This window comes from Lycorma delicatula, chromosome 1 (assembly GCF_047948215.1).
Source record: "Lycorma delicatula isolate Av1 chromosome 1, ASM4794821v1, whole genome shotgun sequence".
NCBI classification, from domain to species: domain Eukaryota; kingdom Metazoa; phylum Arthropoda; class Insecta; order Hemiptera; family Fulgoridae; genus Lycorma; species Lycorma delicatula.
Window position 1 is genome coordinate 309,915,695 of NC_134455.1, and position 13,780 is coordinate 309,929,474.

General features: G+C 35.6%; 1 protein-coding gene across 4 annotated transcripts in view; it reads left to right on the forward strand.

Annotated features, from left to right (window-relative positions):
• Oatp58Dc (Organic anion transporting polypeptide 58Dc) overlaps positions 1-13,237 on the forward strand; it is a 116,647-nt gene extending 103,410 nt beyond the window's left edge. For all 4 annotated transcript variants that reach the window (XM_075381380.1, XM_075381372.1, XM_075381366.1 and 1 more), the window contains 2 exons: positions 10,428-10,529; positions 13,043-13,237. In XM_075381380.1, coding sequence (XP_075237495.1) covers positions 10,428-10,529; positions 13,043-13,158 — 218 coding nt within the window. In that variant the 3' untranslated portion in view covers positions 13,159-13,237. The remainder of the gene's footprint in view (positions 1-10,427; positions 10,530-13,042) is intronic.
• The last annotated feature ends 543 nt before the right edge of the window (positions 13,238-13,780 follow it).

Sequence of the window (13,780 nt, forward strand, 5' to 3'; positions counted from 1 at the left end):
GCGCGCGCGCGCGCGCGCGCACACACACACACACACACACACACACAAGATTCTTAAAAAAAACTATTTCAAGAATAAAAGCCCTGCTTATGTAAAACCTTTCAAACTTTTTCATTACTAACATTGAACTCAAAGGCCAGCTTTCTAGTATTTTGTTCAGGATGGTTAAATATTTCTTTAACACAATCTTCTCGAATTCGGTTATACATATTGAACGTTGTCGTCCTGATTTACCACGTTTTTCAGAGTTTAAGCTACCTGTGTTTGAGCCGTCTATGAATGGTTGAAAACATTGCATGAGAAGGTAATACTCGGTTGGGAAAGTGTTCCTGATACAGCCGTTTTGCCTCACGGTTGTACAAGTTGAGAGACTGTATATTAAATTCATATCAGCCATTTCTAAGTTAGTATTAATATGATTCACACTATCTGCCATGGTGAATAAAATAATGTTAAAAAAATAACTAATTAACTTGTATAGCGCAGATTAATTTATTCACCTGGTCAATAGCAAAAACAAGCTTTGTATTAATGTTTATTTACAAAAATGACTAGTTAATTACATCTGTTTTAATGCAAATTATTTTTCAATATTAATATTATTTATTATTATTATATTTTCATGATTTCAATAATATTTTATTTTATTGTGATATTTTAAATATTATTAATTATAATCTATTACATAACATTAATAAAATTATTCCAGTTGAGATACTATCAAGTTATTTAATTTTTTTCGGGAGGAATTGAAAACTGGTTTTTAATCTAGCGACTCCAAGAATTTTTACCATAAACCTGGATTTCAATAAATAAGGTGTAATTTTCTTTGTCATAAAACGGTTAACAGTTTTTGTAATAACATAACATTTAAATAAACCAGTGGTTGCAAAAATATTAACAATTAAAATATTTACATGGTTGTCATTTTAGATTGAGAGATCAGGTTCATTATTTTTATCCAAGTAAACCTTTAGGTACCCTTAGCAGTATAAAGAATTTCACTTCGATACGATTAACCATTCCTGACAAATAAATTTTTATGTTAAAAATACAAAGTGCCGGACAGCCATAAACTAAGCGTTTCCGGATATTGCCTTGCGTTTCTGGACAATTTTTTTCTTTATTTTGATGCGGGGGATCATCCCCTGAATTCTTGAACTGTTTATAAACATTCTGTATGAAACGGTATTTCTAAAATGGTGGGCTGGCTGGGTATACTTTTTCGGATTCAACTTGTAAAACTAAACAAAAAATATCCTTGGGAAAAATGACAATTTCTCCTTCGTTCTCCTGCTGTCCGCCATTTTGTTATTTTTCGTATAAAATTTTATATCTCAAGTTGGGATAGAGAAATCACATTAATATTTGGTAAGCGTCTTCATAATAAAGTTTTAAAATTAGCAAAAAGTCAGGACTTAAAAAATGAAAATTACAAAATTGCGGCCATGTTTATTTATCAATCAGTTATATCTCCATAAATATTAGTTTTATCGAAATTGTTGTTATTTACTAAAATATTAAGCCTTTTATTTTAAACAAAATTACATTTTATTTTTGAAAGTCGGTCAAGCCTAGTTATAGCAGAAAATTGATGTAATTATGTGCCTGTTTTCATGTCCTCCACTTTAAGTTCAATTCGATGAAATATTAATTATTTTTATTTATCATTAATTCTTGTATTGTAAATTAGTATCAAATTAAATAATAATTTTCCCATAATAATAAACCTAATAATTGTGACACAAAATTACAACAGCAATTTTCTCCTGTAACTCGACTATTTGTTAACTGATTTAAAAAACTAAAAATCATTTTGTTCAAAATAAAAGGCTTAATATTTTAGTAAATAACAACAATTTCGATAAAACTAATATTTATGGAGATATAACTGATTGATAAATAAACATGGCCGCAATTTTGTAATTTTCATTTTTTAAGTCCTCATTTTTTGCTAATTTTAAAACTTTATTACCAAGACTCTTACCAAATATTAATGTGATTCGTTTATCCGAACTTGAGATATAAGTTATTATATAAAAATAACAAAATGGCGGACAGGGAAGAACGAAGGAGAAATTACCATTTTCCTAAAGATATTTTTTGTTTAGTTTTACAAGTAGAATCGGAAAAAGTATAGTCAGCCCACCATTTTAGAAACACTGTGTATATATAATTATAAATAACATTAAAAAAAAAAACTTTAATAAAAAACTAATTATGAATGTAATACACTAAAAATATATATGATAACAAATATTTACATAAAAACTGCACGTGTAAATAAAATAGTATAATGAAATAATGGTTAAGAATAGAATTAGGCTTAGATAAGATAAACAAAATTGCAATGATTACAAATGCATAAACTTTCACAATAAGAGTTTAATTTTCCAATTAATATATTCATTAACTTATATATCATTAATTGTTCTAAAAATCTTTTATTCTTTTTATTTATTTATTTTGTTTGATTTCTTAAACAATATATCTGTGTGTTTATTTTTTGTGTCATGCAATATGCATGGATCATATGAAAAATAAAAAATATCTGGTCAGTTGAAAATGAAATATAATGAACAATTTTCTGCTGAAATGCAATAAAATTAAAGTAAATAAAAAAAAAGTCTTGCTTTGCTACTTAATTATGCCACTAATTATATTCAGTGAGCACTTGATCTGCATGAATTCTTAATAAACTAAAATTAATTAGCCTTTTATCAAATTTTATCTCAATTTTTATCCATCACTTTTTAATTCAAAAATGTTTCCCTTTCTTTTTATTAACTAACTTTTTTTCTATGAGATAAAGAGTAAAAGAAAGCGTGAAAACTTGAAAAGTTAAAAAAAATTGACTTTAATTTAAAGGTGAATGCCATAAAAATTTTACTTTTGTCTAAACTAGCTTTTGTTCGTTGTTAAGCTTCATCAGATACTCTGAAAAACTTCAATGGACTAGGGTCGATTTTTTTTAATTTTATAACGTTCAAAAAATGTCATAACATTAATATAAAAATTTTACCTTTTAAAAAATTGGAGTTTTGGTCAGTAAAGTAATACTAAATATTTAAAATCCTGAAAAATAAGAAATTTATAAAAATCTGAAGTTCATATTTTTATTAGAGATGTAGTTGTATTATAATTTTTGAATCAAAATTATATATAAATCAGCAATTCTATGAACTATAAACCTCGTACATTTTGAACAACAGTAGCTTTTTTCTGTTTAATCTTCGGAGCCACCATAAGGTATACCAAAGGTATAACATAAGGTATTGCATCAGAGGATAATATGTATGAATGAAAATGAAGTGTAGTCTTGTACAGTCTCCGGTCAGCCATTTCTGAGATGTGTGATTAATTGAAACCCAACCACCGGAGAACACGTATTCACGATATAGTATTCAGATCCGTATAAAAGTAACTGCTGCTAGGATTTGAATCTTATAACTCTCGACTTCGAAATCAGCTGATTTACGATGACGAGTTCACCACTACATCAACCCAGTGGGTTATACATTTTGAACACTCTTCACCAAAATTTCTACAATAAAATTAAAATTAAAATAATGTACGTAACGGAATATTTGAACAATGTTGACTGCGAAAGGTTAGCCATTTTCAAAGACATTCTTGCTGTGTAAGCAATACAGTAGAGATTGTTTCCTGGGACAACAGACTACTAAAAAAAGAGAAAACAGAAAAAAATGGTAGAGGTATATTGGAAGTATATCCTTGGCATTCAAGGGTCTACGGGGTTGGGAAGTCTGGAACCAGTAATTTGGCCCTATGATGCGGACAAAGTTACGCTGTGTCTGAGATTCTCTTTCTGTTGTGTTTTTGTGTTTTGAGCTGTTCGTCGAGCGAGTACCTTCGACAGTTCTTGGTGAATTCGATTTTGAGTGATTTTGTAACGGTAGCGTCATTTGATCTTCAGAGACTCGTCAATCATCACTTGTGTACGCAGTGCAAGGCGAATATTTGTTCGGGCGCCCGTCTCATCGCGGCGAGTAGGTGGCAACGACTGCTGGTTGTAAGCCCCCGTAACGAGTAAAGGGTAGCGCCCTTAGTCCTACTCGCGTTCTCTTTAAAGCGAGGGCAGTAATCCGTAGTTTCTTGCCGTACGTTGGACGTATTGCACTTAATCGATCAAGCAGCGGCGAAGAGGTGCATAGTGTGACAAAAGAATATTAAGTTCTCCGGCTGCCCGTCTCGCTGCGGGCAGTTGTCACGTTTGCGGGCTTGCCAAAATTAGTACAATAGGAGGAAGACAGCGAGAATCTCGTTAGGTCAGGTTAGGGTGTTAGGTAGTAGGGAAACTTCGACCATATCCGAGTTTCAAGGAGTAAAGAAATCCAGGCGAAAAAGGAAGCCTGAGCCACTGCCGTTGACGAGCTCCTCAGAGGACGAGGTAAGCGACGCGATGGAGACGGGGGCACCCACCCAGGTGTAATCCTACCGCGTAGTTGAGGCTTTCAAGAAGGCGAAGGGCAGACCTAGCAGTTCTGCCCCGCTGACTGAAGTAGTCCAGGAGGATCTGGACTACTTACTACACTTCTTATAGCTTCCCGGCGGCGTTAGTTCAGGAGCGAGGAAGACGATTCTTCCCTGCCTTGCTAAGGTTAGGGAGGCTTTTGCGGCGATTTGTGAGGGTTTCGAAGCTTTGGCCTCCAAGCCCAAGGAGGTGAAATTTGTTCCCAATGTGGTTCAAGCCCCAGTGCAGCCCAGGCGCTACCTTGACGTTCTTAAGACCAAGCGTGAGGCCAGCAAGGCGGCTAAGAAGCCGCCTTGCTGGCCTCACGTTTTGTTAACAAGGCAGAGGGCTCGAAGACAACGAGCCAAGACCTGAAGCGTGATTTTCGGGCAGCCCTTCGTGGTGACTGGAATCAGCTGAAGAATAGGTACATAAAGGAGACCAGCAAAGGCGGCTGGTAGTTGTGGCAGAGAACAAGGAGACAGTCCAGATCATCAAGGAGTCTCCAGCGGTCAAGAAGCTTGAGGTCAAGATAGACCCCAAGCGTTTGAGAAGGCCCCGTGCCATAGTTTATGACATAGAACGGAGCCTCTCCGATGACTAGGTTCTGTCTCAGAATACGATTTGGATGAGGCCTCGTTTAAAGAGCAGTGTAGGCTTGTCTTGAAGACTGGTAAGCATGATGACCCATGGTATCACGATGTATTTGAGTTAGGGCTGGTCTCCATCAGATGTTCGTATCGAAGGGACGAATCTTCGTTGATTTCGCATCCTGTCGCGTCAAGGAATACCTAGACGTGCAGCGATGCTTCAAGTGTTGTAGGTTTGGCCACAGGGCCAAGTTCTGTAAGTATGGATCGGTCTGCGCGATCTGACTAGGGTTTTCAATAGGTTGCTTTTAGCTGGATATTTCCCAGAGTGATGGAAACGTGGTGTGTTGAAATTGCTCTTCAAAGGTGGCGACAAGGATCTCACCGTCCTCTGACGCTCTTGCCTGCAGTAGGTAAGGTTTTCAAGAAGGTCTTGTACCTCCACATTAACAGTAGGTTAATTTCTAACCATAAGCTGATGGACGACCAGTATGGTTTCCTCCCCGGTAAGGGCACAGAGGACCCGTTTCTTAAGGTCATGGAATTGGATTTAGCAGCCAGCGAGTGCAAGTATTTACTCGGTGTCTTTTTGGACATATCCGGGGCGTTCAACAACTTGTGATGGCCTTAGTGGTGTTTCAACAACAGCAGCATGGATGCACGCTAAATGAGATAAGAACTCTCTCGAGCTACTTCAGCGACAGAACTGTCGTACTTCATGACGGCAGTTCGGAGGTAGGACAGACCCTAAAGGTTGTCTACAGGGCAGTGTACTAGGTTCACTCGTTTGGGTCGTTGAGTTCGAATCTCATGCGATTGCGGATGCCCAGTGGCTATCGCATCGTGGCTTATGACGACAATGGCTGCTGCTGGTCGAGGGCAATTCGCGTGCCGAGATAGAGCTCAGAGCGACACAAGCATGTAAGGTATTAAGGTTGTGGAGTCTTCAGCATAAGATGGTTTTCAGTGCGGAGAAAACCACTATGATGTTCTTGAAGGCCCGCCTAGCAGCACCCGTCACCCGCGGATTGTGATGGACGGCCTTCCAATTAGGTATGTTACCGTTCAAAAGTATCTGGGTGTTATCCTTGATGAGAGGCTTCTCTTCAAGGAGCACCTTCTTGTATCGAAGAAGGCCATCGATGCTTTCTTCGGCGTCCGTAGGGTCATCCATCCCGATTGGTGGTTGAATTACCGTACCATGCGTATTCTTTACAAAGATGTTTGTGAAGCCATAATGTTGTACGCTGCGCCCGTCTGAGCTCATCATTTACGATTCCAATGCTATAGGGACATTCTTTTGTGAGCCCAGCGTCTTCTATTGTTAGCTGTTGTCGGTGGCTACAGAACTGTCTCGCGAGAGGCAGTCACTGCAACTGCCGGCATAAAACCCCTAGATATTTTGGCTACGGAGCATAGCAAGCGGTATATTTCTATGAGGGATGGCCTTCTAACGTCAGGGCATATGCGAGAAATTGAAGACCAAGGTTTTGACTCTTGTCAAGCTAGATGGAACTATTCTTCTACTAGACGATATACGCATGGTATTTTTCCAAATGTTAGGGAGTTGCGTGCGATTATCTGGGTTTACTCCAATCGGCATATTATTGAAGTTCTTACGAGACACGTTGCTTTTAGGGATAATTTGGCTAGGTTTAGGTTGGATGACTCTGGCTTGTGTCCGGACTGTAGGGTCGATGACACAGTGGACCATGTCCTGTATATCTGCCCATGGTACGAAGCTAAGTATACCGGAGTTATTGGGGAACTTGAGAGAATAAACTCCTTCTTTGATCTGCGAGTCAACTCAGTCTGCGAGTCAGTCGTTGAGACTGAACAATTGTGGCTGGCTTCCTTCAATTCCTCGCCCAACGTAGAGCAGCTAGGGAACCCGGGCGTCTAGGGTCCGCCTGGACAGTCTGATTGACCGAAGGTAGGCACTTTGGCAGCAAGCTATGGTTAGTTAGAAAGAGGTACTATGATTGTTGAAGCTGTCGGCGGACCGGCGACTGCACTGCCGATGGGCATGAGACACCATTCAGACATGAGGTGTAGCGGCATCTCGACGATAATTTTTGAGGTGAATGTCATGCGGGACTCTGTGATGGAGCCGAGTGAGAGTATGAGGTCTGTCCGCCTCTCCCTAGTGGACCAGACCGGAGTCCATAATTTAACCTACGTCTGGGGTTTGATTAAAGTTTGAGTTCACTAAGGGAACTAGGACTAAATTTTCGTTGTTGCGAATAAGATTTTAGCTAATTCAGAGGGAAACAATGTAGGACATTCAAGATTTCCGGATGTGGCTGGCAGCGAAGGCGAAAGCTGAGTTTAAAAATCACAGATGCAATGTCTACCGAGGCATTTACATCGTTGGCATCCCAATGAGGCCTGCTTATTACTGTGAGATGTAAAACGTTACAGGGCGAAAGATGACTCTCATTAAAGCCCATCAGTGCTAGGAACGAGGGTGGTGGTGTGGCAAGCGGTGGGAGTGGCTGTCTTCCCCTACGGGATTGGGATGTCTGGAACCAGTCTCTGGGACATTATTCTTGCTTTAGCACTCCAATCACTAAATTTATTGATGCTGTCGTGGCATGTTTGACTCAATTAATTAATATGCTGTCGTGGCATAATTACTGAAATAATCGTAGTGTTAGTGGGTACATACGATTTAGGTGGCTATAAAATTTAATAGAGTTAGGTGAGAGGGGTCTTTGATCTTCAGTGGGTAGGCTGTTAGTTTAGCAGTTCCTGAGGGCTACGTGTTAGAGGTAGGTATCTGATGTCTTCTTTGAAGGCAAAACTTGACTAGAGCAGAATTTACTGATGTGAATGTCTTTCGAAGCATCTGCATCGGTGGCATCTCACAAGACCGAACTGATGACTGTGGAATTTGATCAGTTTGAGGGCAAGAGGATATGACTCATGGCTAAGCCATGAGTGACATCTTCTTGCCACACATGGCTAGGAACAGAGGGGGTGGTGTGGCAACCAGACATGTCACGAGGCAGGTGTTCTTCTCCCTTGGGGGGAATTGAGATGTCTGGAACCAGTTATAATCACTCACAGCTTATTTAAAGTATTGAATTAGGCTTGGGGTTCATTCTTCTGTGAACTCAATTAGCTAGTTCAGAGGGCAATGATGTAGGATAGAGAAAATGTCCAAAAGAAGCCTACAACAAAAGGTGAAGGCTGAGTCAAAACTCACTGATGTAAATGTCTATCGAGGCATTTACATTGGTGGCATCTCAACTGAGGCCTGGCTGATGACTGTGATATGTAATCAGTTAGAGTGTCAAAAGACGACCACTGTTAAAACCCATCAGGGCTAGGAACAGGAGGAGGTAGTGGGGAGACCGGAATCATTACAAGGCTATAGGGGTTGGTATGTCTGGAACCAGTTCCCTTTCACCAGTCATCATTTGAACGAGTCGTCATTCACCGATGATCCTCTGGGGATGTCGCTCTGGCTATTCTAATTCAGTGTCAAGAGCCCCTGGGTGATTGTACAGGGGCTGTGTACATACCATGTGAATTAGGTCTGTTCCCTGGGTGACTAGAGGGGGAGGTTTTTTAGTGGGTGAGAGCCCCACACTTGCTGTCAGAGTGGGCCTGGCAGCAGCTGGCAGAGCTTTTTCCTCCTCCTATGGGGAAAAAAAAAGTTCCCTTTCATCAAACTCTAGCACAACAAAAAGGTCATGTAACTGAATAGAAGAGTGATTATATAGAAGAGAGGAATGGTAGAGTGGAGTACAGTATGGTGATGCTACCTACATCACAGTATGCAGTTGAACCTGTAAAAAAAATCCATTTAGTTATCTTTGATCCATGCACTGAGCTGTACTCGCACTGTTCATGGTAATATAAGACAAGCACTGTTCGTAAGCAGAAGACAAGGTCATATCAAGAGTGGAGGAGAGATGACAAGTTCACTTTGTCAACAGCTAATAATGAAAACTTCCCTTCTACTGTTCTGTCTGCCACAGAGAAAGAGCAGCCAATTCAATAATCTAATAAAATCTATTAGCTCATGTTTAATTTTTAGAAGATTCAATTTCCTTCAAAATGACAACTGTGCATTGTCATGGTGGTTACTCATTTTCCATAAAAAATTATTTAAATTAATAAGAGGTGGGCTTTAAATTTTGATAAGTTCCCTCATTAAGCCTTTTTCTTTAAAATTATATGACTAAAATTAGCAATAATAATTTCTTAAACAAAGTTTTAAAATAAAACCTTTTATGAAAAATTGTTATTTTATAAACATTATTCCACCTAATAGTAAGGAATATTACTACAAGATTTATGTTTGCCTGGAAATGCATCACAAACACACAAACCAATGAAATTCCAAAAGGTCAAATTAGAACCAGACCTCTCTTTAGTAATAAAGTAACAAAGAGGAGCATAACATTATCTTCATAAAGTTTTTTTTTTATGGTGCTTGTAAATACAGTTCCTATAAAGCAACAACAAAATAACATAACTGAAACTAGTTCTAAATTTACTGATGATGAGTTTTATAATGTAAACTGCGGGCATAGGTAACTTTCTTCTGCATAGTAATACGGTTATTATTATTATTTTTTTTTTTTTTACTCACTGACTATAACTATTATTGCATTGCTGATTAGACCAGACGTTACAATACATTTTAAAATATGTACTACAAACATAAACCATTATATGGAAAAAAATGACAATCATAATTTTTGCAGTGGACTCTCATTTTCTAATGTTTGTTTATACTGAAACAAAATATGATCTATTTAATCTAATAATTTATAATCTATTTAAAGTCAATTGTGACAAATTTTTTTTACCAAATTTCTTATAATTTTGCTTGTAACATAGGATTTTGATGATAAAACAATTGCAATTCCTTACAAATTAAATTTTACTCATTTCTCATGAGATGAACATATATTACACAGTGATAACTAGATAATTTAACTCTATCAGGTATTATAATCCTGGCAAATACTGATTATTTTATAACATATATACATTATATTACATGTATAGAGTATTTGAAATATAAAAATACTTTATTATCAGACTGTTCATATAAGTTAATAATTCATAAAAAGATAATTTATAGTATTATTTTAAAATAACTGTACATTTCAAAATACATCTTTTCTTACTAAATCTATACAATACTGTAGATAAAGTCACTTAACTGTTTAATCCTTTTATGAATTACTTGTATATACTTTTCTAAAAGGGATGTTACATATTCCAGTCATGAGAAACATGTAAAATTATTTTAATATGCTATTGGAAAATTGTCTGAAAGCTGAAAAAGAAATGAATAATTAAAAAGCAGTAATTAAAAAGCTACTGACATTTGTCTTTTTTAGATCAGAATTGCTTGGTCTGGGGCAAAACATGTACAGGCACTGGAAACTGCTGGCTTTACAATGGAGAATTATTGCGCATTATTTTGAATGTTACTTCAGCATGTAAGTATTAGAGATTTTTAAATATATCATTATCAATCCTCTTTAGACTTAATTTATAAAACATTTTTACAAAGAATTGGTTTTAGCAAAATATGAATAAGAGATATATATTACATTTTTTCCAGAGGTAGTCCAAGATCAAGAATGGCTTTTTATTTCATATTCTAATTTCATCCTAATTAATTCACATTTAGGTATTTTGAACAATAAATACGATTTCTGAACTTTTAAACTTGGACTTTGAAATAATTGTCTTTATAGAACCCTAGCATTACAGTAACAGTAAATGGTAGTACTAACAAGATCTAAACTGGCCACTGTCAGTAGTGTAACTTGAATCAGAACTGTTCAATCTGGGTATAAGCATTCATTCTCATTTTTGGGAGAGCCAATATCAGAACACTTCAGAGTAAAAATTGTCATTTGACTTGTAATAAAAATTGAACTTGGTTAACAGATGAATATTGTACTGTTTTTTGGTTATGAGATCGATTGATAATGATGAATTTTTTGAATGGAAAATCAATGGAAGTAATATATTTAAATGAGAAAATTCAGAATGTATATGTAAATTAGATAATATTAGTTTGTCTTAAGTAGAATATATACACATAAACAAATGGATGGAAAACTGTAGAACTGCTTATTTAGTATAAAATATGTATTTATATATATATATATATATATATATATATATATATATACTATTTTTTTCACTTCTCCTTGGGTCCATACCTGCTTTAATATGAACAGAGGCCCAAGGGAGAATCATAGGGAATTATTCACCTCTTCACTTCCTTTACCATCTTACTACAGATGATCTTGACCAGCATTGTGAATGTCATATGCCATGACTGTTCAGTCTGCAGCATAGTCCTGAAGAATTTTTCTGAGTAAGCATGCCCAATTCCTTCTTCCATGTTTTCCTATGCTAAAAGAACTGATCACACACGAACACCTTTTGTAAGCAGTAGTATCATTCGCCTCACAATAATCACATTCTTCTCAATGCTCACGCTCAAAGTATGGTTTAAAACTGCTGTGTCCAGTAAGGAACTGGATCAACTTGTTCACCAGTCCCTTGTGTGTATGGTACATCCATATCTGGAGGTCCAGAGTTAGTCTATCTACCCTTCGTCTACTGAACCCATCTCTCCTGTCACCTGTAGACAAGCAATTACTTTCACATCCATCTTCCTTGTTCTTCCTGGATATCTTTATTCAGAAAAGGGAGGACATCCCTTTTTCTGGATGAAAATGTCCAGTGGTACTATTCCAACTACTACCCTGGTAGTACCCACAGTATATCCAAAGATCCCTGAGCATTCAGCTTAGAATTGCATGAGCTCTTCCCTTTTCTACTGTGACAGATCAGATTGGTGCTCTGTATAATACTTTCGAGAACACTACCTGTGACAAGACCCTTCGCTTCGATGTGCAGGGACTGATATTGATCATTATTTTTTGGCCTTATTCGACACTTCTCTTACATCTCTCTAAATTGTGGCATTTTCATCGATTCGTATTCTGAGGTACTTCAATGCAGAGGAAGGATGGTCTACCCTGATTCTGACTCTGAATGAAATCATGATCAGTTTATGCCTACTTGTTACTATGACACTTGGGTCTTATCGGGCAAAATCAGAAGCCCAGTCTCCTGCAGGAGCAAGATGATACTATTTAAATCTTGCTGTGTGACCATTACCATATGTACCGACTTGGCCATAACAACAATTGCCAAGTCGTCGACAAACCTGGTCAGGGCTGCCCCTTTGGGAATATTTTTAATATTCACTAGACTACTTTTTGCTGCTTTATCAAAGAGTCGCCATGTTTTAAAATAGCATATTTATGAGCATATTTGATCAATTTGAGTATCTTTGTTAGTTTTTTAAATATCTATGAAGAAAAAGCAAAAGTAAGTACTCTATGAATTATTGACATATACTGTAAATGTAACAACAAATGAAATATTAAATGAACAAACATAATACTAATAAAATATACTGTTCAAATAAATACTAAAGAAATTGCCTAACCACTTGAAGACAGATATAATTCACTACAACAACAAACAATTTGTTGCAAGTACATGTGTTGTTTACTTTTACATGATGTAAAAACTTTCTTAAGGATACAACATTAAAGATGGAAACAACATCTTCAACATATTGATGGATGAATTCCTTGAATGATGAAAATTCGTCAAATGAAAAAGAAAATTAAAACAAAATGTGTTTTTTAAATTTTGATTTTTGCAGAATCAAAATCAAAATTGAATTTGTGAATGTAAAGATATATTTTGTTTTCATTTTCTTTCTGTTAATGTTAATGCATTTTCTGACAGTTTTAAAATTATTATAAGTTGGTCCAAATTGGAGATATATTACCAATCTAACTTTTTATTTTTACCCAAATTAAACTGTTTTTAGGAAACTGTTAGGAAAAATTAGAATGGAATTTCTAAATTGCTGAAATGGGACCGTTTTATTTATGTGTATTATTTTTTACAGGTTTTGTCACAATTGGTACATTATTTGATGGTGGAGTCTGGTTTTATGTAAAAGATCTTAAAGTTTTTGATGATGATGATGAAGAGGAAAATGGAAAAAAAACAGTTAAACGATAAATATTAACAGCTGACAATTTTGTAATTTATAAAAAATAATTATTTTACAATATGCAATAAATAAAATTACTACTTTTTATTTATGTATTTCTGTTTGTCATCTCACCTCAATAAATATTCATTAATCTGAGTAGAGAAACCATGTAAACAAAAGAATTCTTTTTAAATAACAAAATGTAATCAAATAATGACAATGTCAATAATGGAAACTAAAATAATTAAATGCAACATTAAAATACATTACTACTAATGTAAATATATATTAAACAAAATTAACTTTGTTAAAACAATGAAAATCAAGAAATTCTTCATTTTTATCAATTTTAAAAATGGAGAAGTGTTAAGTCAATGTGTAATAAGCAAGATGGTCTTACCAACGAGAAACAATTCTCTCATTTCATTAAGTTAGTTCAAAGAATAATGATTTTTATTAAAAACTAAACACAAGCTTTCTAAATTATTACATCTTATCTTCCGTTTTTTAATAAAACAAAAAAAAATTAAAAACAGTATATTTTATTTATGGATAATAGATATTAACCGTAAATAAAATATCCACAAACATGGAAATAGTCATATTCAAAATTTATTTCTTTACAGTATGAAATAAATATTTTTAAAT